The sequence below is a fragment of the Cygnus olor genome, chromosome 11 (genome assembly GCF_009769625.2).
Source record: "Cygnus olor isolate bCygOlo1 chromosome 11, bCygOlo1.pri.v2, whole genome shotgun sequence".
NCBI lineage: Eukaryota > Metazoa > Chordata > Aves > Anseriformes > Anatidae > Cygnus > Cygnus olor.
In genome coordinates this window covers 7846670-7871071 of record NC_049179.1, presented here as the reverse complement: position 1 = coordinate 7871071, position 24402 = coordinate 7846670, and the positions used below count along the sequence as shown (strand labels likewise).

At 41.2% G+C, this 24402-nt stretch overlaps 3 protein-coding genes across 14 annotated transcripts in view; 2 read left to right on the top strand and 1 right to left on the bottom strand.

Moving 5' to 3' along the window:
- The first annotated feature begins 3509 nt into the window (after positions 1-3509).
- On the top strand, positions 3510-11557 carry WDR61 (WD repeat domain 61). 6 transcript variants are annotated; one of them, XM_040569435.1, is made up of 11 exons: positions 3510-3606; positions 3946-3989; positions 4100-4127; positions 4838-4943; positions 5803-5975; positions 7069-7217; positions 7416-7509; positions 8325-8418; positions 9107-9199; positions 9814-9892; positions 11261-11557. In XM_040569435.1, exons 2-11 carry the CDS (start codon positions 3978-3980, stop codon positions 11348-11350), a joined length of 918 nt encoding a protein of 305 aa, XP_040425369.1. In that variant the 5' UTR covers positions 3510-3606; positions 3946-3977; the 3' UTR covers positions 11351-11557. The 6 variants fall into 6 exon arrangements, with proteins under 6 accessions (XP_040425369.1, XP_040425367.1, XP_040425370.1 ...); XM_040569433.1 differs by having other exon boundaries at positions 3560-3606; positions 3889-3989; XM_040569436.1 differs by having other exon boundaries at positions 3560-3626.
- Positions 11558-12403: 846 nt separating this feature from the next.
- On the bottom strand, positions 12404-18024 carry DNAJA4 (DnaJ heat shock protein family (Hsp40) member A4). 2 transcript variants are annotated; one of them, XM_040569427.1, is made up of 7 exons: positions 17763-18024; positions 15987-16167; positions 14977-15081; positions 13957-14184; positions 13647-13877; positions 13088-13188; positions 12404-13003 (listed from the first exon to the last, which is right to left on the bottom strand). In XM_040569427.1, exons 1-7 carry the CDS (start codon positions 17892-17894, stop codon positions 12785-12787), a joined length of 1197 nt encoding a protein of 398 aa, XP_040425361.1. In that variant the 5' UTR covers positions 17895-18024; the 3' UTR covers positions 12404-12784. The 2 variants fall into 2 exon arrangements, with proteins under 2 accessions (XP_040425361.1, XP_040425362.1); XM_040569428.1 differs by lacking the exon at positions 15987-16167 and having other exon boundaries at positions 17763-17959.
- Positions 18025-18167: 143 nt separating this feature from the next.
- Positions 18168-24402, top strand: part of ACSBG1 (acyl-CoA synthetase bubblegum family member 1) — a 37334-nt gene continuing 31099 nt past the window's right edge. For 2 of the 6 annotated variants that reach the window (XM_040569405.1, XM_040569404.1), the window contains exons 1-3: positions 18255-18541; positions 22095-22134; positions 22708-22786. The gene's annotated coding sequence lies outside the window, so the exon portion shown is untranslated. Of the gene's footprint in view, positions 18542-22094; positions 22329-22707; positions 22787-24402 lie in introns of those variants that run through there. The other 4 variants (XM_040569407.1, XM_040569406.1, XM_040569408.1 and 1 more) reach the window with 3 other exon arrangements.

The window sequence follows — 24402 nt, the reverse complement described above, 5'->3', positions numbered from 1 at the left end:
CGCCAAGCTCTTTGTTTCTGCAGTGCCTGCAGGTGCTACAGTTTCTGCGACTGATCCTACACAGAACCCTACCATGGAAAATCAAACCTGAAATTGATAGATCAGCCCTGAAAGGGACCTGTCATCCAATCCAGCCCTCTGCAGGTAGTTATGTTACATAGTCCCGTTCTAAAGTGACCATGTTGCTCCATCTTGATGATCATGAGAATACATATTCATGTCATCTCTGTATACATGCCCACTTCAGCACACACCACACATAACTGCAAATACCATTACCACTTTCCTCAAACCCACTAGTTAAGGAATTACTTAGCATGGATGACGGAGAAGAGCTGGCATGTCTGACAACATTTGAATACTGTAGTGTTCATCTAACTGCAGAACTGAAGTTCTAAATTAATTACCTAGCCTTTATGCTTTATGGAGGTTCAGGTGTCTTCAAGACCTTCATAAATCAAGGCTCACTTGGCATTTGGCTTTTGAGAAAGGCCAAGCAAGTGTTGAATTGTGAATGCTGATCCTGAATTATGATTGCAATAGCTGGACACAAGGGCACTCAACCTATTATTTCTGAAACTAGCTGTTTGGCTCTCAATTTGTCCTCTGCAATTGTGCTTTTGTCTGGGAACTGCCTTTTGCAATTTTTGTATGGCATCCCAAAGGAAAAAAAAAATCTAAACTTAAATCACTTCTACTTGTTCACAATACCAAGGTGACCGTACTGTATTTTAAATACATCAGGTTTTCCTTTGTAACATTATTTAAGAAAAATGCATTTAAACACATGTACACTCATAAAGTATTATTCTGATTAGCATTAAAACATCCATACAGATACAGAGCATGCTAGTGCTCCAGAACAAGGGCAAACATACAGAAACACACTCTTAGTAACCATTCCAAGAAGGCAGTTTATCTATAAATCAAACATGTGGCACACTGCTTCAGATTATCCTCTTGATGCACCAAAGCAGCATCTAATCAGCTTTAACTCTTAACAAATACAGATTTGTGTCATAAGTGTTGTAGGAAATAACCCACAATCTCACTCTGCACTTGCAGGAGAACAATAACAACCATTTCCCGTGAAGGTGTAATGTTCTGTGTACAAAGTTAATACCGGTACATAGGAGAACTCTGCGTGATGTGAAAATTCTGGAGGGATTAGAAACAGACACAGACACAGACACAGACACAGATTTCTAGGTTGGAAGAGACCTCAAGATCATCGAGTCCAACCTCCGACCTAACACTAAGCACTCCACTAAACCATATCGCTAAGCTCTACATCTAAACGTCTTTTAAAGACCTCAAGGGATGGTGACTCCACCACCTCCCTGGGCAGCCCGTTCCAATGCTTAATAACCCTTTCGGTAAAGAAGTACTTCCTAACATCCAACCTAAAACTCCCCTGTCGCAACTTTCGCCCATTCCCCCTCGTCCTGTCACCAGGCACGTGGGAGAACAGACCAATCCCCACCTCACTACAGCCTCCTTTAAGGTAACTGTAGAGAGCGATAAGGTCGCCCCTGAGCCTCCTCTTCTCCAGGCTGAACAAGCCCAGCTCCCTCAGCCGCTCCTTGTAAGACTTGTTCTCCAGACCCCTCACCAGCTTGGTCGCCCTTCTCTGGACTCGCTCGAGCACGTCCATGTCCTTCCTGTAGCGAGGGGCCCAAAACTGAACACAGTACTCGAGGTGCGGCCTCACCAGAGCCGAGTACAGGGGGACAATCACTTCCCTAGACCTGCTGGTCACACTGCTTCTTATACAAGCCAGGATGCTGTTGGCCTTCTTGGCCACCTGAGCACACTGCTGGCTCATATTCAGCCGACTATCAACCAATACTCCCAGGTCCTTCTCGGCCAGGCAGCTTTCCAACCACTCATCTCCCAGCCTGTAGCTCTGCTTGGGGTTGTTGCGCCCCAGGTGCAGGACCCGGCACTTGGCCTTGTTGAACTTCATACAGTTGGCCTCAGCCCATCGGTCCAGCCTATCCAGATCCTCCTGCAGAGCCTTCCTGCCCTCGAGCAGATCGACACATGCACTTAGCTTGGTGTCATCTGCAAACTTACTGAGGGTGCACTGGACGCCCTCATCCAGATCATCGATAAAGATATTAAAGAGGACCGGCCCCAGTACCGAGCCCTGGGGGACACCAACACTTTGACTCTCAAAGATTACATGACAGTACCACAGAATTGCAGAACCCAGTCATGGACGTTTGAACATAGGGTGAAAGTGGCATATTTTAAGCACAAATTTAAACGGAAAAATTCTTAGGAGAATCCTGGTAGGACACATAAATACACTAATTTACCTAACTATTGAAACAATGCTTTCCAGTGTATCATTAGTAACTGAAATGCAGTGAATTAAAGCAGCTTGCCTTAAAAGCCTCTCAAAGCTCAATCTAAATAATAAGAGAACTAAGGATTCTGTAATTACTTCTAAGAGTTTTACCCAGATTTTCATTCCTGAGTGCAGAACTGTGTTAAGACACATTCAGAATTCGTTTTGGTTGTTACTTCGCTTACTCTGACAAGCTCTATTGATCTCTGTGAGCTTTGTGTACACATAAAGACTGATTAAAAACTGTGAAAGACCACTGATCCTTTGTCTTTAGTTTAAAGCCTCAGGGAAGGTGCTTTGTTCTCCTGAACTTTAATTCTGATTGTTTTTCCCAGCTCTAACTTAAGCAGAGGCAGTAAATGCAACATGAAAAAAGTCAGCTTCCAAGAAAAGTCATATCTTTTTTGTCACCCTTCTTTGTCACCACCTTCCTCTCCCTCCCGTGAAATTAAAGCCGACTTCTGCGCTCTGGCTGGGGAAACGGGCAGTGCTGCTCAACATCTACTGCAGCTCCAGGATTCTTGGGAGACGGCTGTTTATGAAGTGACCCAATACCTACGATAAGAAGTAAATTTGGGGCTGTCTTCCCTGACTGGTTGGTATTGCTCCTCCACACCCTTGACAAAAGCCAGCCAGTCTCACTTTTCAGTCAGCAACTTCCAGCCCTGTTGCTGCCCGAGTCCCTCACGTTTTCCACAGCTGCCCTCACGAAACTAAAGTGCATTATTGTTATTTATAGGCCACCCAAAAAATGCTGACTGCTTTTGGACAGCTACAAGCACAGTGACCGGTGTCTCAGCCCGGTGGGGTCGCTGCCTGCGTGTGACGAGCGGGAGAACCGGGGTCGGCCGGGCGGCGAGCAGCCGGCTGCCTCTCAGCGGCCGTGCCCAGGAAGATGGCAGGGCCGGGCGGGCAGCGCCCCGGCCGCGCCGCCAGGCAGCCAGGGAGGGACAGGCGCTCCCCGAGGATCTGCAGCAGCCGGAGGGGACGTGTGAGGGCGGCGGGACCAGCCGGCGGCGCCTTCAGCCCCGCTTTACCTCAGCGGCACCGGGGACGCCGCCGGCGTGAGTCGCTGCCGCGGCGCTGCTCGCTGCTCAGCTGAGGCGCAGGGAGCGGAGCCTCCATCGCCACATGGCGGCGGCAGAGAGCGCGGCGCCGCCACCGCCCCTCTCTATCGTCGCGGCGCCGAGAAGCCCTCATCATTGCGCGACGGCGGCGACAGAAATCCCGGTGGCCTGGCTCAGCACCTCCCGGTACCTCACGGCTCGGACCGGTACCTCACGGCACCTCACGGCCCGTCACGGTCCCTCAGGGCGGGTCACGGCCCCTCACGGCACCTCAGGGCGCGTTTCGGTACCTCACGGCCTGTCACGGCTCGGCCCGGTACCTCAGGGTGCGTCCCGGTAGCTCAGGGCGCGCTGTGGCTGTGAAGGAGGAGTGGTGGTGGCAGGGGTCCCGTGGGGAGGTGGGGGTGCCCCAAAGGCAGCGGTTTCTTCATGCCTTACTCCTGTGCCTACTGCGTTTTCTCCTTCCAGAGTGGTGTTTCTGAGTCAGAGTCTTATTGTTGAGCCTAATGGGTTTTCTCCTTCCAGAGCATTCTTGTTAAGATTGCTTCCATAAAGACATGACCACGCAGGTAAATCAGAACTTAATTTTAAGTGAAGTAATTGTTGGTTTGATATATATACATACATATATATTTTTTTAGGCTGCTTATGCGTAATACTAATTATTTTTTCTTTCTAGTACGGTATTCTCTTCAAGCAAGAGCAAGGTGAGAAGACACTAATATATATTAAATAATACTGGCTTCATTGGGCAATGTAAAGCAGATATGCGTCTGAGATCACCTAGGTTATGTTTATATGACATGTAAATCTGAATAGCTTAAACATATCTGTGCTGTTTTTCAACAGTGACCTTGGTGAACATAGACCTTGTGTGCTTTGAAACAATAAAAGCGGTGATAAGGCTCCCAGAGCACTGATAGACCTGAAGTGCAAGGGGGTCTGCTGCTAACATTAAACAGGCAATTTTAGCATTACCAAAGCCTATGTGACTTTTTTTGGTGGTTGGACTCTCATATGCTGAAGTTGTCCCAGGAGAAGTCTGTAGGTACTGTGACTAGAGTAGCATGTTCTTGCTGCAGCAGATGCAATAGACTTATGATAAAAAAACTCCATGTTTTTTGCCTGATAAACCAGCTACATATGCTTTAAAACTTCCTTTCATAAAAATGTCAAAATACAGCTACAATGTAGATCTTTGTCAGAGCAATCTTAAAATAGTAAAAAAAAACACAAAAAGGAGCAGTTTCCTGGTTTAAATTGAATTACTCTGTGTCATGTCAAGACATTAATTGGTCTATCTCCTCTGAATATTACATACGTGTCCAGCCTATAATGGGAAGTAAAAATTGGTTGTCATCTTCTATCAAAAGAAACCACCTTAACTTTTAGTTTCTATGTTTATATTCTCTTTTAGCTCACGATGATGCCATCTGGTCAGTTGCCTGGGGAAAGAACAAAAAGGATGGTTCTGAAACAGTGATCTCTGGTTCTTTGGACGATCTAGTGAAGGTCTGGAAGTGGTAAGTGAAGTGCTCCATACTGAATGGTTAAAACCGGTTTTAACCCTGGGAAGTAGTCAGTGTGGACTTACAGCAGTCTTAAATTTCCACAACAGGTAGCATGGCACAGCTCTTGAGCAAGCTTATCTTCGTTGGTACATGGTTTTTCTAGGAGTGGTAGCATTCCAATGTGCTTTAAATTGGGAAGAACGCAAACCCTTCTGAAAATATACATTGAATTTTATGTGTCTTCTGCGAGAGAACGGTAGAACTTGATGCATTTTGAAACCAAAGAATTAGAAATGAAGCTTTTTATAGGACAGTGCATTGGGAGCATGTATACTGTGAAAGGAGTAATGAGAACAAAGTAAAAGAGGAAATTTTTACCTTCCTTTCTTACTAAAAAAAAAAATATCTTCATAATCCTCATACAAGTGACACTGAAGTGTATTTTTGCAGTTTTCCTCTCTCTTAGCCAGAGCAATATTAAGTCTGTGCTTCACTTTAGTTACTTGAGTAGCTTTGTGTGATATTCTAAAAATGTTTGTCATTGTTTCATGTTGTGCTGGCAGATTAAGTCTGCTGTGCAAATACTCATGTACTGCTGTGGGATGGAGATTTTTGTGGGACTACTTGCAAACTTAAAATGAAGTACATGCTTTTCAGCAATACGATAAATCATTCATTGTTTCTTTCCTTTGAGTACAGTGAGCAATTTGTGCATAGCTGTCCTCACTTTCCATGGGTACTTCTATTTTCCTGTGGTTGACCAGAATTGAGAAGTGTGGGTTAATTTGTTTATTTGTTTTATCTGAGGTAGGATTTCGGTTAAGTACCCCCAGCTATTCATAACTGGCCTTTTCTTTCCCTTTAACAAAAGGAATGATGAAAAATTGGATCTACAGTGGACGTTAGAGGGTCACCAACTAGGTGTGGTATCTGTGGATATCAGCCACACGGGTTCCATTGCGGCATCCAGCTCCCTAGATGCCCATATTCGCCTTTGGGATTTAGAAACTGGCAAACAGGTCAAGTCAATAGATGCTGGTCCTGGTAAGATATCAGTGTTAAACTGTGTGTAAGAAATTTCCTAAACCTAGGTGGTAACTACTGTACATTGTATAATTAGGGTATATGAGATGACTGGGATTTTTTTTTAAATCTTTCTTGATTTGCAGAATCTTAAAATCTGAGTGATTTTTATCAATTCAACATAAAGTAATATCAGACGGTTTTACATTTTTACACTATCTATGCTTTTTTAGATATGCTTTTTGTTAGATAAAGCAGAATGGAAACCAGCTTGCTCTTATAGATACGTTAATATATTTTTAAAAATGACCCAAACACTGACTCAGACTGGTTTACAAAGAAAGTCTGAGTCTTGATTTCTAGTTATATCTGAATTGAATTTAAGCCATATGTGTGATGCTTATTTATGCAGTACATCCAACCCTAAGGGAGCAAGTCAAAGTAGGGTAAAGCTGAAGTCTAAACTGATGTTGCATTCTCTAAGTTGGAACGCAGGGCCTAAGATTTTATTCTTACTTCATTGATCCATTGGCAGTCCCTTAATTAAGAACAATCTTGGAGTGTTTTAGGTAATTAATCATAAAGAGTACAGAAAAATATGTGAATTACATTGTGCCAGATAAATATATTATGTTACTCTGAAAGGTTTTTTAATTCACTTGCAAGGCATGTTGATCCATGTTACATTCATATATCTGCATGATTCTCCTGCATCTTCTGTGCTTTGCTAACTGCTAGTTGTTGCTTTCTTACACTGGTACAATAGCTGTCAACATGAGGAGAAAAGAACGAATTTATACTTCACATATGCAGCCTTAAACGCTAAATTTGTTGTTGCAGTAAGGGCTACTAAACTTGAGATCTTAGTAGAAAATGTCATCTTTCACTAAACTTAAATAAATGTCTCATGCTCTACTCCATTAAAAGGAAGTTCACATTAATGAGTTTCTATGCTCCTAGAATATTTAGTAGAGTTTGGAGTATTAAGAGTAGCCAGGGATAAATGTCTAAACATACGCATTTAGAACTGACATTGGATAAGGACTAACAACAGTATTCAGCTAACTGAATTTTTTGTTTGTTTGTTTGTTGTTGTTGTTGTTTTATAATATAGTTGATGCTTGGTCCCTGGCTTTTTCACCTGATTCCCAGTACCTTGCAACAGGAAGTCATGTGGGAAAAGTAAATATTTTTGGTGTTGAAACTGGAAAAAAAGAATATTCTCTGGATACCAGAGGAAAGTTCATCCTTAGCATTGCATATGTAAGAACAGCAACTGATCATCTCTTATGTGAAATATGTGGTAATACGTTATAAACCATTTTTTTTCTTTCATAACTTTATTTCTACGTGATATTGTCAGCCATGCTTTGTGACAAGCCGCTAAGAGCATCGGGAGGGGAGGTACATAGCATAAATTCATACAGTTGTTAAATGCATACTTCCTCTGTTTTATTACAGAGTCCAGATGGGAAATACTTAGCCAGTGGAGCGATAGATGGCATTATCAATATTTTTGATATTGCAACTGGAAAACTTCTGCACACACTAGAAGGTAATGGTTTGCCTATTTGCAGTACCCAAGTTCTGGCTTCATTCAGGAAAACTGAAGGATATAACATAAGTTGGAGTTGGATACAACAGCCACAGCATAATTGAATTGACGTTTCTGTCCATTAGATTTTATTTATTCATTTACTTATTTAGCGTACTCTAACTTGCAAAATAAGAGGCAAACTGTAAACTCAGGCTTGTAGCATAAATCCCATCCCTACCTTAAAATATCAAGTCAGTAATGCTTAACTCATTTCTTAACTTGCAGTTGCTTCTTGTATTGTAGTGCACTGCAAGTGAGACTAAGCCAAATCTGTGCTGCTATACATATGATTTTTCTTTTGAATATGGTATCGGATTTATAGCAAAGTATTCCTGTTTCAGAAAACAACTGAACATACTATGTTGTAAAAGATACACATTTTTAAGATGTGTGCTTTTACTGTTCATGCAGATTCTGCCCAGTGCATAATATAGAACCCAACAACTTCAAACGTTAAGAAATCATATTAGAAAACATGACACTTGTCATATTAGAAAGCATTGTGAGCTCAGAAAATTATGTTTTCCTACATCACTTCTAATTAAGATCCTCAGCTGGAAAGAGTACTTTTATGTTGCATTGGACATGCTTTAACTTTCAAAGCTCAGAATTACTGCCAGTTTCCATTGTATGTTGTGTGAAGAAGCCAGCAGAGGCATAGAGGTTGCTTTCTTTTAACAGGGAATGCTGTTCTGATGTAACTCTCACTACTATTGCTGCCATTAGTAAGCAGTAGAGATAAATTCTGAGCCATGCAAAACTTTGAATTTCAGGTCACGCGATGCCTATTCGTTCACTGACATTTTCTCCAGATTCTCAGTTACTTGTAACTGCTTCAGATGACGGCTATATCAAAATCTACGATGTGTGAGTTTTCATTTTGCAACATATGCTAACAGTAAAGTAACTGTTCGAAAAAGCTGATGACGTAAAAAATGTAATTCCCTTTGGCTTCTGGAGAATTCTTTATTGAATAAGTAACCTTAGCTTAAATAATAAAACATTAAATCCTGCATTTTTTAAGAAGTACATAGGTAGATGATAGTCTTAAGTTTGAAATCAATTTTCCTCATATTTGGCCCTGTAAGCAACAGGCTAATTGTTTTGTATATCTGTCTGGTGTGTTTGTGTTTGTACATCTGAAACATCAGTACCTACCTGAAGTGACATTGTTTACTTTTCTCCAAAAATTGGAGCCAAAAATTGGAGGAGTTTCCTGGGGAGGAAAAGGCACTGATTCAGTCATCTTCACTCCCCTATACCTGCATTACTGTGCATTCTTTATAGAAGTTTTCCAGGCCAAACTGTTTTGTCCACCTATGCATCTTTGTAGTGACCTCTTTTTAAGTTTTGAAATGGAAAACCAGAACCTATTGCAACACAAGACAGCTTGGTTGAAAAAATGTCCAGATCCAAATGTCCTCCTTCCATGATCCTTCCATTGAACTATTCGTGACTGTGCTAATTACAGTATATTCTAGTTGTTTTTTCCCTGGAATTCACAAACCAAATGTTGATCTTGTAATTCTGTGTTCTAAATTTGTTCTTCCTACAGACAGCATGCAAACTTGGCTGGCACATTAAGTGGTCATGGATCCTGGGTATTAAATGTAGCATTTTGTCCTGATGATACCCATTTTGTTTCCAGGTAATGAGGATTTTAAACTCTTATGCTTATTTAAAAAAAAAAAAAAAGTTTTATATTTATAAATGGAGATTAATCAGAAAGTAGATGTGTTCAAACTGCAGTGAAATCTGTAATGGAGTAGCAAACATTACAATAAAAGACTCAAGCCAATTTCTGATGTGATAGCAGTTGTAGTCAATACTATTTTATAGTGTAAGTCATCTCACTGCAGTGTAGTTCCCTACAAATGAAAAATATTTTAATGAAAAAGAAGGGCAATTGGATTCTAAATATCTGAAAAGCTGCTGTTAAAAAACAAGGACTACCTAATGTAGTAGTAGTACATGTTGATTTGAGTTGAACTGTCTTAACAACTCTTAAAACAGCTTAGACAGTTGGGGGACCCAGTATATGTAATAGGCGTTTCTTGATCTTTGGATCAAGCATTTTCAAAGAATTTTCTGGCTAAAACAGGAGTCCTCATTTTCACATTGCAGATACTGAAACAGTGATGTATCTTAAAGGTTACTGGGACCTGGTGGAAGATGTAAATCTTTGTTAATTTATCCCTATCTTTTAAGCTCTGAAATAAACTATAGTTAATCTATTAACTTAATTTTTGATTACTTTTCCAGTTCATCTGATAAAAGTGTAAAAGTTTGGGATGCTGGAACAAGAACCTGTGTTCACACTTTCTTTGACCACCAAGATCAGGTATGTTACCAGCTTAAAACTGTCTGGTCTACCGTCACTTAATCTAAATTACCGTAAACAGGAAAACTTAAGTTGTGCAGTTGTGCGTGCTTGTGCTTAAAAGTGGAGTTGGACTTCAGCTTGCTATAATGAAATCTTAAAAACTGCAATTTTTAGGCACTTAATATCAATCTAATACTCCAAGAGTGGTATAGGTTGAGCTCTTCCACAGAGTCCATTTTTACAGGTCTAAAACAAGGGCACTCTTGAGGGGCCAAATGGATTCGTATCAGACTGTATTTTTTATTTATATGGTCTTATTTATTTTTATCACTTACATAGTGTGTGCACATGTAAGGGGGAGGGGGTTATTTAAAAAGATGGTATTTTTAAAAAATGTTTGAAACTATCCTTGAAACGGTTTTACTTTTGCTGAAGAAAAGCTATAATTGAGTAAAGAGATTACTTTTTTTCCAAATGTTAGGTGTTAAGTAGAACAAGGCTGTATTTTAATGTTTAAGAGAAGACTTAAGAAGGGAAATTCCTGCATATTTAGGCTCTTTCTTCCACAGTACTTTTTTGCTGGTAACCCCCTTTTCAGATATCTGCAGCTGTGAGGATTTTGATACCAAGCATAATTGGATTTCTAGTGTTGTTTCAGTTGTAGTTACATGGATTTGTGAAAGGCAGGGCTGCGTCAGCCCCCTGGAACACTTGATCCCTCTCGTTTTTAGGTACCAAAGCAAAATGGCATATGGGGTTTCCCCCAAAACATGTTGTTGATACAGCTATTTTGTAACTTTGTGTTAATGTGCTGGATAGACTTCATTCTTCTTGATGTTATCCTAATGAAAGGGATGAGTGAGAGTCATTCACAGGTTTTTAAGTTTTTAGCTCAAGCCAGAGGACTGACCTGAACTTCTCTTGGTTTTGCACTGGTAAGTAAATGACTCTCGATTAACCCAAGGATAAACTTGATCATTCTTTATCATATGCTGCTTCTCAGTCTGCATGAAAAGCACTTCAAAATACACTCAAGAAAAGATGGAAGCTAAGAGTGAAAAAGTTAAGTCAGATTTATGCTAACCAGGGCAAGTACACTTTGGTATTTTTCAAGTATCTTAAGGCTGCATAATCTGCAGTCAATAGGAACGGAAAGTAAGAACTTACCAGGCAGCTAGAGGTCTCATCACTTGTTACAAGCCTTATAACTTGTTAAAGCACAAATTGTAACTGTATCAGCTCTGATAAGGTGTTCTTAAATAATCCTCTTTTGGTTGGTGTAGTTGATATACATTACTTGGTGCAAAGATAAATAAACACTTGTTATAAATACTTGTTTTGTCTCACTACCTCCCCTGTATCGTCTTCCCTATGTCCTATTTGCAGGTTTGGGGAGTGAAATACAATGGAAGTGGGTCCAAAATTGTATCTGTTGGAGATGACCAAGAAATCCATATCTACGATTGTCCTGTTTAAATGTCTTGATTAGAGCCTTTGGTTAACTTCTGTGGCAGTTCTCAGAAACACTGCAATCCTTGTTTTGTTTTTTTTATTTAGTAAAAAGCATTTTAGTAATGCTTATCTGCTTTCCCACTGAAAAATCAGCTAAATTTATGCCATCTTTATTGTTTAGCATGAAATAAAGCTTTACTTTTCTAAAATAAAAGCTACAGTTTCAAGTAACCTGTAACTAATCCTTGGAAAAATGTATTTTTGGAAATATGCAGTCATGGGTGAGGTAACTGGTCAGTTAATCTACCACTGGTATTTCTTCCTGGCTTTCCCACGAAAATAGAGCTAAAAATTGTTGACCAGCTTGAACAAACTTATTTTAGGAAAAGAGTGACTGAGATTATGATAGCCTTTGCTCATCTTAATGTTGGTCCTCTGTGGGGGATAGGGTCATTTAAGTTGAACACCTGTTCCAGCCATTGTATGGTGACAGGGGGCAGCTTCATCATGGTTTAGTTTCACTAATGGGTACTATTGTTCTCAACCCTACTTCAATACAAATGCTGCTTTTATAAAGACACACAAAATAGAATTTTACTTGGCTATCCTGGCATAGTACAAAGCAGCAACAGTATATGCAAGGCACAGCCTTTTGTTATAGTATTCATTTTATTTAAAACGTGAGTACCAAAGCCCTAGGAAGTATAGAACACCACCTTCTAGGAAAGCCTGAGATAAAGAAAATAGGTTTCTGAAAGAGATCATTTTTGGGGGGAAGTAGCTCTGGCTAAATCATTCTGAAGTCATGCACTGTATACACAGGAGAGAGATACTTCATAACCTCCTTATTACACTTACACAGAGTTAAGCTGATGAAAGAAGCTTACTCTCATCTGTAGTTAAGGAAGAGACGTGAGAACCATACTATGAAGTAGTGGGGCAGGAATAAAATACTCTTGAAATACAAAGTTAGCTGGCTAACTGAGTGCATACACCAAGACATCAAAATTAGTTCAGAAGGAACTTAGAGAAACATGTTTAAAAAGACTAGCTTACAAAGCATGAAGAGAAAAAACAAAACGTGAAGTTCTATTTATTAGAAGTAACTTCAGCTATGTTTTATTCTATGAAATTAATTTCCAGTATGAAAATATTTACATAAGACACTCCACTTCTTAGCAGTATTGCCAGAGTCTTATATAAATAGCATAGGTGAAATAAAGTGAGAACCTTCACAGCACAAGAAAACGTATACCAACTCAGTTGGTTCTCAGCTGTGTGAGATTTGCTTTATATATAAAGACAAGAACACAATATAAATTAGTTACAAAAAAAAGTGATACTGACAGCGCAGCAACTCAATTTGCTGAACACAAAAACCAGAAGCAGTGGCCATTACAGCCATGCAGTTTTCATTGTGAAAATTTACATTTTAGATGATAGCCATTCCACCTCGCTTTAAGATGTCTGACATTGTACACCTGTTCTTGGACCCTCTTCATCTTCTTCATATGCTTCTCCCCCACTGTTACGGTAGGTTTGCTCACTAGGGTCAAAATCTTCAAGGTCTACCTGATCCATCTCATCTGTAATCATAACATCTTCTCGTGGAGGAAGCAGAGCCTCCAGCAGACTGAGTTTCTCCCTTGGAAGCCAGTGGTGCTCTGGGAACTGGACCTACAATTTTATTTTTTTTAAACAAATAGTTACTCCTGATGCTAATAGACTTCTTTGCTACAGAAAATCAAGTAGTCAACTTACCAAAAATTGTATAATTAAGCTGCCTTTGTCCATTGGAGATTTGTAGATAGGCATCCCTTCATTGTAGATACATTTTAGGTCACCATGTTTTATCACTTCACCTGCACAAATGTCAGGAGTTGTAAGCCATCTTACATGACAGAGGTTTCATAACCAATAAAAACAATCTTTAGGTTACAAAGCAATCTATAGAAAACAGCACATACTGAAGCACACTAAAACAAAGCAAAGTAAGAAAAACAAATAAAAGTTTGAGTATTTCCTCTACTGTAGGCAAATCAGCTTTTCTTAAAAACAGCCTCCAGGCTGAATTAGCAGATATGTAAGTTTCTGGCCTCTCGTGGCCTGTATCCTCCAACTGAAGTAGTGACTTCCTAAGAAGCATTTGACAGCTTTAGCTGTAATTCTGCATGCAATGTTTCAGTTCTTAGTTTTGCCACTCCTGATTTAAATGACTGCAAGCACAGTTTGGATTCGTTGCATCAGCTGATTAAGAAACAGCTCTAGCACAATCCAAAAGACAAGCAGTTTGCATGGCATCAGAATTCTGAAGACCTACCTGGCCTAGATGATATGACAAGGACTCTGTTGTCAAGAGTTTCAATAGTCTTTTTGAAGCCACATAAAGCCTCCGAGAGTTGAATTCTCATTTTTGTAATTAAGTCATGCCCTCGCCTCTGAAAGACACCGTGATCCTTCTGATCAAGTACAATTATAACATCACCAGGCTCCAGATCAGGCTCCTGGTCACCTTCTCCATGAAATACTATCTTCTGACCATCTTTCATACCTGCAGAAGAAAAGCAGTTTACTCTCAATGGAATTATTAGAATGGGATTAGGGATGCAGAACAAATACATGTCTCTCACCTTTATCAACATGAACTTCAATGATCTTTTTCTCTCTTACAACCTTACAGCCATTGCAGTTGTCACACCTGTCCTTTGGATTTATTCTTTCACCTTGGCCTTTGCATTCTGGACACACAGTTTGGATTTGCTGTACCATGCCAGGTCCAATCTGCTGAACTAGAACTTGCATTCCTCTTCCTTTACACACAGGGCACTTTTCTACTGCCCCTCGCTTTCCACCATAGCCTTCAACGAAAGAAGTTAAAGGTGATCTCAGGGGAAAAAAAAAAGTTATTCTACAATAGTCAAGCTACAACTCACTGACTTCAAGAGAACCTCTGAGCAACTTAAGTAGATCTGTAATGCAATTCCAATTTAATTAGAATTTAGTTTACATGACAAACATGCCCCACAAGTTAGGAGTTTTAACATAAAAAAGAGAAAGCCAACTTCTCTACTCACAGCTCATTTTATTAGTCTCTCCCTTCACTGCCAGCCCTCTTCCCTCCCCCCCCCCCCGATTATCTTAATTTTGAATCAATCATCAACATACAGCCTTCCAGAGCTAGATTTACCATTAAAACCTTGGTAAGAATCTGTTTAGTAAAAAACAAAAACATACTAAGATACGAGACTACATTAAGATTTACCTCAGTGAAGATCAGGCATTATGGATGCTTAAGAGGTGTAAAATGAGTTGCACAACTCAAGCTACACTTCTACTGCCAGTTATTCAAGAAAAAGTTTAACAAAACAGCTGTTTATTAAAGCTTCTGATTCAAGTATTTAATTAAAGCGCCCTTAATGATAATTTATTGAGAGTACAAGTCTGCCATTAGACCAATAAGTTAACACCACTGTCTAGGAAGAGGGCCTTACTCTTGGCTGAACATTGGCATAAAGCAGCCTGATGGGGGGGGGGCGGGGGCGGGAAGGAGAAAAATATATTAAAAAAATCATACTTCATTCCTAGCCCTCCACTATGTTCTTCACGAAAATCTTGGAATAAGAGGTGTTTGAAACCACTGCTTATTTTACCTTCACATTTCCCACAGATAACATTCTTCTGCAGTGCCAGTTTCCTTGTAACACCGTTATATAAGTCTTCAAGAGATACACCTAACTGGTGCACAACATTCTTGCCTTGGAAAAACAGAGAAAGAAAGATTAATTCTGGTTCAGCTACTGGGAGGACTAATGCTTATTTAAAGGCTTCTATACTTGTTCATACATGCAGTCTCACTGAAGAAATGTTAAGTTCATTCCAGACTTTGAACAGAGCTCAGCCCCCTTAAAAGCATGTGCAGTTCCATCAGCTTCCACTAAGCTGCACCCACTTAGGTCAGAACGAAGTTGAGCTGTAGTTAAGTAAAGCATCATTAAAGCCACCCAACCCCTCCTTCTACCCATAATTTTATAAGCTTAACCAAAACAGAAAGATGCAAGGACACTACCAGCTTCAGATCTAGTCAATTTAGAAATTGCTGTTAGGCCTACCTATATATTTCCATGCCACTTCATAGCATGATTTCAAAGACATGTCACCAAGTTACTACTTGCTCTTCCAACAGGCATTGGGAATGAACAGGAAGAAATTATGGGCTTTTGGCGACAGTACGTACTCAGTGCCACATAATTTCTCCCACATCTTTTCATGGGATTCAACGTTAACTTAAGTTGATGGTGTCCTTTGAAGCAAGTTGCCCAAAGCGTATGAGCAAGTGAGGCACAAATTTAGAAAGAAGGTAACTTAAAACTTATCTGCTAGCCATCTTGACAAGTATTTCCCCCTCCCCTAAAAATTGCCCATACCCATTTTAACAAAAATAAGCACAACTAATCAGAAAGACTGCTATAGCTACATCATGTTATCTACTTTATTAGAATCTTACTACTAGAATAACTAAAATTCATAGTTTACTTGATCTATTAATTCAACTAGTAAAACCCACACTATGTGCACTTAGCAGAACAGCAGTACCAGAGCACACGTGTTTTATGCTTAAGTGCATGGTTAGAATTTCTAGAACTTGTTTAGAACTGTGTACCTCTTCTCTCTCTATTCATTCGGCCTCCACCACCAAAGAACATGTCAAAGATGTCCATGGGTGAAGAGAAGCTGCCGCCACTCAGGCCTCCTTCTTTAATAGCCTGCTCCCCACCCTGGTCATAGAGGTCCCTTTTCTTTGGGTCCGACAGAACTTCATATGCCTGGGATATGAGTTTAAACTAAAAAGAAAAAAGAAGCTCTGAACAACTATGACCAAGAGGAAAAGTAACCCTCTCACGTGCAACTCAATCTTCAGATTGAGCCACTACAATACTCTTGCAGTGTTTGGTTTTTTTCCAAGAGCAAACTCCCTCAACAATAGAGCCTAATAATACACTTTTGTCCAGGAAAAACAGCCGTCTTCTCCCTCCCACCCATCAGCATATTACACACAAACTTCGAGTCACATCCAACTTACAGGCATATGCCAACTGCTCCTTTGATGTTCATGGGTTGCTAACGAACCTGTTTAGGAAGGGATATGATGCTATCCCCTAAGTCTTGGGGGTTCCCAGATGCTCTCTGGCCACAGCAGCACTAGTCACTCTAGAGCTACACAGGGATCTTTCATGGCTGCTGAGCTCCTATATCCAGCTAAAATTAAGCAAATGTTTAAATGACAAAGCACTGGTTTAACTGCAAATGGAAGGAATTTGGATACACATCAAAACATCAACCTTATCCAGATATGTTACATTCTTTAAAAAGCCATCCAAAGGCTCCTATTACTAAATCTTATTACTAAAATAACCCATTTTTCAACGTTATTTTCTATTACTGAAATGACTTGCTCATTTTCAACATGATTTACTTATGACCAGGTAAACTGGCAGACCAAAAATAAAAGCATTAGAAGTTAACTTAGCCTATGTTACTATTTAACTAGTTTAGGTTTGTGAATTACTATATTAGATACACAATTATTGTGTTTCCTTTCTTACATTAAGATATTAATTATCAGGCCCATTTCTATGTAAATAAACCTATAATTCAAGTTTGATTTGTTTTCTGTAATTCTCCAGTTGCGGAGCTCTTTTATTCTCATACACAACGTAGAAAGCTGAGTGGGTCTCTCTTTTTAAAAAAAAACCGATGTGCTGTAAACAGTCCACTCATGGTTCAGCCCAATGGAATGACTTCCTCTGGGTAGTTACCCTATCCATCTGCATTTGCGGCTCCTCTAAAGGACTCATCCTGTTCATAGGCACAAATTCATCCACTGCAACCCCAGCGTGCACAGTAGTGCTGGCAGGTAGATCCAGTTTTGACCTTCACAACATCCAATACAACACGACGACCATTAAGGCAGCAGGAGTCCTTCTAGCTTTGCCTGCTTCAAAAAACATCACTGCTAAGAATGAACTCCTCCTGGCAACTGTAAGGAATGGTGAGAGCAATGACCACAGAAAGGAGCCGCCATATCCACTTCTCCTCCCCAACGTGACCTCCTGCCGTGGCCGAGCATCAGGCCTGCTGCCAAGCCGAGATCTCTTCACCCACTTTGCAAACCCGCAACCTTCATTCATCCCGGGCGCCGCAGGAAGGGCGCTACGTCCGTCCTCCTGCTAGAACAGAGGAGCTCCCCCGGGCGGCAGGGGGCCGGGCAGCTCCGCGCCAGCCCCAGTAGCCGCCACCTGGAGGCCGCCCCGCGGCCCCGCATCCACGGCGGAGTGGCCCTGAGGCCTGCAGGCGGCGGCCACGCGGGGCCTGCCCAGCCGAGGCAGCCCCAAGCCCCGCCGCGACCCCCGGCCCGGTCCCGGCCCCGGCCCCGTACCCGCTCGCCCTCGCTGGGGTTCTTGTCGGGGTGGTACTTCAGCGCCAGTTTGCGGTAGGCGCGCTTGATCTCCTCGGAGGAGGCGGTAGGCTTCACCTGCAGGATGTCGTAGTACTCTGTCTCCTTCACCATGGTGCCCTGCCCTGCGGGAGACGCACCACGCTCACCACCCTTCACTGCCCCAGGCCCGCCGCCCCACTCAGCGCCGCGTCCCCCCTGCCTCGCTGCCTGCCCGCCCGCCCGGATCTGCGCGAGCCCCGCCTCTTCCGCGCCTTTTATAGCGCCGCCAGCCGAATCTTCTGGAATGACGCCGCCGGACGTCACGGCCCTGGAACGGTCTAGAATCCCTGCGCGTGACGTCACCCCCGGTAACTGGGGGGGCGGGGCTGGCCCGGGCCGGGCCTCAGCCGCCGCCGCCCGCTGGGGCCTCAGGGGAGTTCGTTGGGCCAGACCCCCCTCAGCGCGGCGGCTCTTCCTGTCAGAGCTGGCGGGCTCGGTGCCCGCAGCGCGGCTTCCCGGAGTTACGGGTCCCTGCCCGGCCCCGCTGGCCCCGGGGCCTCTGCGATCGGGTCCCCAGGCCTCGGGAGGAGCCCTCGGGCCGAGGTCCCGCTGCCTGCTCTGCGTGTGGCCTGCTCCTGGTAACGGGCAGGCGTACCTGAGGGCGGGGGGCAGAGCCACAGGGAAAAATCAAAGCATTGACAAAGGGAACAGTTCAACACCACAAAGCCACCATCGATCGCTGCTGTTTTCTGCAAGCGTGATTAGTAACAGTAAAGCACGTAAATCTGTATTTTAAAATTACGATGTTGCCCTGGCAAGCAAGTAGAGAAACTTCCTAAAATGACTACAGAAAAAAATTGTAGGAGTTTTTTTTTTTCCAAAAAATCATTCTTAAGTGGTTTTTACCTTGAAGATAAATTAGCTGTAACATTCAAGCAGTTAATAGCTTTGCAGTAGCTGAGTGCTCCAGCAGGTCAGAGGCTTTCCAAGCACATCATGAATTCACCGAGAATTGAATTTCAAAGGTCAATTTAAAGCAAGTTGCAGAGACAGTACATCACTGCCAGGAGTAGGAACCCCCGTGTGTGTACATGTGAACCTTTGTAAGTACAGTGGGAGCTCAGAGCTTTGGTCAGTGTGCTACCAGTAACAGCTGTTGGTAAGTACCCTGCCAAAAGCTGCTCTGGTGTGGGTCTTTGCTGAAGAGCATTGGGCCTCTTTGTGTTCTTTTAATCAATTACCAGGTTATAGTTACTATCAAGCATTCATTTTCTCCATCTTTGGAGCCAGTTGGGACATATAACTCATTATTTAGTCAAAGAATTAGCAGGAAAAGTAGTAAGGGCTGGTGTTTGTGGTTCGAGTAAATGGAATTGGTGTCAGTCCATCGCTATCGTTTGCGTTAGCATCTGCATTCCTCTACTCTGACAACTGCAGTGACTGTGGTACCTGAGGGGAGCACGACACTTCTCTAGCTGTCTGATGCAAAACGGTTCCTATTTTTCAGTACCGTGTTTATTGAACAGAGTTGGAATCCTTAATAGCTGATTTAATTCCTGTAATGTCTCATAATAAATGTAGTACAGCCTCTAAGCATTCAGGCATGTTTCTCAGCAATTGCAGCTCTAGTTCCTTCATCTCCTAGGCTAGCTTGGTGATCGAGTGTGTACAGGCCTGATGCAATTTCTTTTGCTACACACCTTGCCTTCTCGAGTCTGGTTGTTCCTCACCAGCGGTTGCTTACCTGCTTCTCAGATGAACACCTGATCTCTTGCTCTCCTTTCCCTTCCTTTCTTTCCTGCTGCATGCAACACTATGAATCACCTTGTCACTTCTTACTTACCAAGTTTGTGTCTAGGTGTAAAAAAAAAAAACAAGCGGAGAAGCTGCATTCTCTCCAAGAAGGCAAGACTGGACTGGATTGGGAGTTGGGGAATAATTAGCTCCTATTGCCTGTTTCATTTAACCACCAGGGGACTCTGTGTTTGGTTTTAAAATAGTTATTCTCACTGTTAGCACAAAATGAGTCAAAACCTTCCCTGCTATCTGACTTTTGGAACATCCATCATCTTTATAGGCTGCAAGAAGTGTGCATTTTATAAAATACTCACAGAATCTCTCTGTTTTTGTTTGCTTCTCTTATCTGGCCACACCCTATGTAGTAAACTGTGCCTTCTAAACTGTGAAGCTGTTACTGGAAGCGGCGTCCCAGAGCCATGAGTAAGAGTGCAGTGTGCTGAACTGCAGCTGGGGTTTCTTTGAGCACCCTTGATTTTTTGTAAAGATGTTCCAAGAATAACCTAAAAAAAAAAAAAAAGTGAATGTGGGGCTTTGGACTTGTGTTTTCAAAAGCACTGACATTTGCATAGAGAGAGCTTCAGCTGTCCCTCACAAAGGTGAAATCTGAATCATAACAAACTTCCTTGCTGCTGAGCTGGATTTTTCCAGTATGCTAACCTAAACAGCTATCATGATTTCTACAGTGCATTAGGAGAATACCTTTTAAGTAACGTACTTAACCTATAGTTTTTAGTCTTTCTTAAGGTATACTTCAGAAAGTTTTAAAACAGTTTCATGTAGTGGACATTAAGTGGTACTGGAATTCTTTCCACAGAATGAGATATTGAAAGGGTATTTTGGGCAGAAATCAGCTCTTAGGAAAGCATTTTTGTTCTTGGTGAAAAGTAAAAGACTAATATATGTAAGGAAATGGAAATGATGGCGTTTTTTTAAGATGTTAGGGCAGTTTATAGTAAGCGATTAGCATCTTCAGAGGATTTTTCAGAGCCAAGTTTTAATTAAAATGTGACAATCTGTAGTAATTAACTTCAAGTGGTAGTAATACAAAATGAGTAAGAGAGACCTGTTTCCATAGTACCGTTTTAATTGGTTAAGGCTGTGCAGCTCTGAATGGTTTGGGCCTGTATAAAATTTGAAACTGGATACACAAACACCTGTAAGTAACTGTGAGATTGCAAGTTACTTGCGGTCTAAACCCGACTTTTCCTCAGAAGGAAGCAGCAAAATTGTTTCTAGATGTGCTTGTCCCCCAACCAACAGTCGTTTGGACCTTACAGGTCACATTCTCCTCTCTGGGTGCTCAGAAACAGATGTCTCCGCGTGTGCATTCACAGCTGTTTTTTTCTTACAATTGTCTTCCTCCATCAGTACAAACTGTAGTTGAAAGCAAATTTAGGATGCTTTGGGTATAGATGCTCCGACTCTAGCAGCTTTGCAGAAACTGGTCTGTGGTGTTTTTTTCTCTAATTGTGGAACAATTCCTTAGAAAGCAGAGTACATTCTTCAGAAAGGCAAAGTGAAATTCCTGTTGCTGTAGCATGGCCAATGGGAGAAAACATTTTTAGAGATTGCTACTGGAAATTTCTTGAAATACAAATACATGGCAGCTGGATATGTTTGTGGGTTGCAAAGTGTTTTGTGGGTTAAACTGTATTTTTCCTGCCCAATGTCTGTGAAGTAGTCGCCTCATTTTAGCCTAGAGACCATAGAATCACAGAATGGTTTGGGTTGGAAGCGACATTAAAGATCATCTAATTCCACCCCCATGCCATGGGGAGGGACACCTCCCACCAGCCCAGGCTGCCCCCAGCCCCATCCAGCCTGGCCTTGGGCACTGCTAGGGATGGGGCAGCCACAGCTTCTCTGGGCAGCCTGTGCCAGTCCCTCACAACCCTCACAGTAAAGAAGATGCCGATTTGAGTGCAGATAAATTCTCTTCAGTTCTGAAAGTGTAGTGAAACACATCTAAGGATAAAAGTTGTCCTTTTTTTTTTTTCTTTAAATCAGAATTTCTTCATTGGAAATGAATTGGTAGAAGGTATATGCATGAGTTTAAAAAGATGTTGCTTGCCTGGGGTTTTTTCATTATGGAACCTACTCTCAACTACTGCTTGGCCCAAGCTAACTTAAATTAGTTGATCTTCCAGGAATGGTTTAATACTCATTTATTTAGTAAGAGTTATTGGAAGCATAACCAAAGTACTGTTTGGGTTTAGAGTTTTGCTTTAAACACTGAAACCTACTTAAGTTTAAGAATAACTGCTGAGTTGATTAGAATGTTTTAGCTAAATACAGAGGCCAAAATTAAATATTTAATTTTATGAGAAACTTTTTAAGAAAGAATGGACTGTTGACAGAGGGTTGGTATTAGCAGAAAACCGAAAAACTGTCAGGCTGTAAGAGGACTGATTTGAAATAATGAAAAAAGATTCAAAGTGGTACCATTTTTTAAATGTCATAAAGCCTTTGAAATAGGAACTGAAAAAGTATTATAGACCTTTTGCTGGTTATGTTTTTTGTTGTTGTTTTTAGACTCAGTGCTGGAAGTCTGAAATAACAATAGGACCACCAGGTTAGCATCATGCTTCTACCAAAAACCGTTGTTCTACTTTAAGAAGTTTGTTACCAGTTACGAAGTCAGAAAAAAAAAAAGACAATCACGTATAGTTGTTCTGTTGCATGAATCAACAGCCTGCTTAAACTAACTGGGATAAACAGCAAGGACCATCCAGAATTAGTATATTTCTCCGCTTGTTTTAAATGAATGTAAGTTTTGTAGTGAAACAAACACGCTTGCCTTACAAGGGAAGAAATGACGACAGAGCATGCAGCTATGGACAGCTTCATGTTGCCATCGCAGCAGTGTGAATTAAACCTGAAACATCCCATCCCAAATATGAATGGAGTGCCATGCACTCCACCCACCTGTTGGCTGATCTCTGCACTGTGGTTAAGCTGGTTACGGGCCATGGTAACAGCACGGCTTTGTTTTGGCGTCTGTAATATTTCTGTTTGGGATCTTGTGACAGCCAAGTTTGCAGTGACAGTGTCTTAACACTAATTCCTGGAAGGTACCAATCATGATTGTAAAATGAAGGACATAAACAGCACATGAGCTTTATTCACCTCTTCATTTCCTTCATAGCTTCGTGAGCCTGTCAATGCCCAGAAAGCTTCACCTGCAGCTGGAAGAAGCAGCCTGTCCCATTGCAAGAATTCAGTCTGTGAGTTGAGTGCAATCTCATGCATGTTGCATACAGGCATCAAAGAAAACACTTACTGTGCTAACAACAGCATTGTGTAAATTGCAGCATGTAAAAATTGTTTGAAGGTCAAGATTCCTTACTGAACTCTACATAAGTTATCCTCATTTACTAGTTGTATTATTTGAAGAGTACTGAAAAATGTTGTACTAGGACTGCAAAGACAATTTCATTGTGGAACTTTTTCTTACAGCATGACATTCATAATTCTGTAGTTAAAATGTAGTTATAGAAGAGGTCTCTTCTATATATACTCTGTTTAGAAGTGTTTTCTGTTTATTAAATGAAAGCACAAGTTTTGGAGCATTAACAGCCATTTTTCCTCCATGAGACTAGCTGTTCAACACCAAGATGCAAGTTATACAAGGTTATGTGATCATCTATTTGGATTCCTTCCTTTAACATAGCAAGGAAAACATTTCACATGACCAGAAGAAAAGAAAAAGTGAGACTTCTTGCACTGAGTTTCAGATTTGTGTTTTTTTTTTCTTTCTTTTTTTTCTTTGAAGTAGTTCTGGAAAGCTAGTTGCAAGCTCAGGTAAGATATCAAGGGGCTTTCTGAAAACAATCCTTGGAGCAAAGTGAGAATTATTCCAGAACGAAGGAATTAAATCAGCCCTGACAAAAAAAATATATATGTATATCTATGAGGTAATGTGTTTTTTACAGTTGAAATATCCCCTGTTCAGTGTTCAGGGATTTTCAAAGTGACTTTCTGTGAATGGTGAAAATAGGGCACTTAAAATCCCACCGTGAAGTTTTCTTTTTTTTTCCTTTCATTTCAAATTGCACTACGCACAGTTAGGCATTTGGATATGGTGCAAGATACTCTGGAATAAAATATGAATCTTTCTATAAAGTGTCTATAAAGTATACTAGTCCTACATTTTACTAATCAATGTGGCTTTGTACCAGTAAATAACATTCTTGAGCATGTTCTATGGCTCTGAGGGAAGTGGCAGGGCACAGCTTGCATCCCTCTCTCCTTTGAGAAAGGTAGCCATTAACACAGTCTTCCAGTAACTGCCCCTGGCCTACATTATCCCCTCTGTCTGTGGCAGTTGGGTAGGGAAATACCAGTTGGCTCAGACCAAAGCTGTTCCAGGGAAGATGCTCACAGTGGGTGGCTTGAGCTATTCCCTGGCTTTTATTTATTAGTAGAGAAGTAGCCTAAGTGGACAAACTGGACTTTATTACATCCTGGGAACTAATCAGTTCAGTCGTGTAGAAACTCCTACAGTATATGGTAGGCCTCGTTTGGTGAAGTCAATGAAGTGCTGGTAGCTGTGATGCTGGAGGAGGTGCTTGGCTGTTGCAGTACTGGGTTTCATTGGTATAATTGACTTGCAGGCATTTTCTAATGTAATTAATCTGTGTTTTCTTTAAGAAATTAACTTCTCTGAATGTTTCTTTTTGAAAATAGAGGTAATAAAAATCAGAATTGATTCAACTTCCATGAACTAATTTGTTAAAAATCTTGGCAAAAGAAATGATTTGCATCTTAAAGCATTGTAGACTCATTAAAATTCTTCTCATGGATAATTAAAGAAAACTGAATAAAAAAGAAAGTTTAGCAG

Bases quoted from the DNA above. Each gene is read 5' to 3' on its own strand.
- WDR61 (XM_040569435.1), top strand. The intron at 4,944-5,802 runs GTAAGTGAAGTG...CTTTAACAAAAG, and splicing joins CTAGTGAAGGTCTGGAAGTG to GAATGATGAAAAATTGGATC. The intron at 7,218-7,415 runs GTAAGAACAGCA...GTTTTATTACAG, and splicing joins TCATCCTTAGCATTGCATAT to AGTCCAGATGGGAAATACTT.
- DNAJA4 (XM_040569427.1), bottom strand. From the start codon at position 17,894: ATGGTGAAGGAGACAGAGTACTACGACATCCTGCAGGTGAAGCCTACC. The intron at 14,185-14,976 runs GTAAAATAAGCA...CTTTCGTTGAAG, and splicing joins TATCTGTGGGAAATGTGAAG to GCTATGGTGGAAAGCGAGGG. The intron at 13,004-13,087 runs GTAAGTTGACTA...ATAAAATTGTAG, and splicing joins GCTTAATTATACAATTTTTG to GTCCAGTTCCCAGAGCACCA.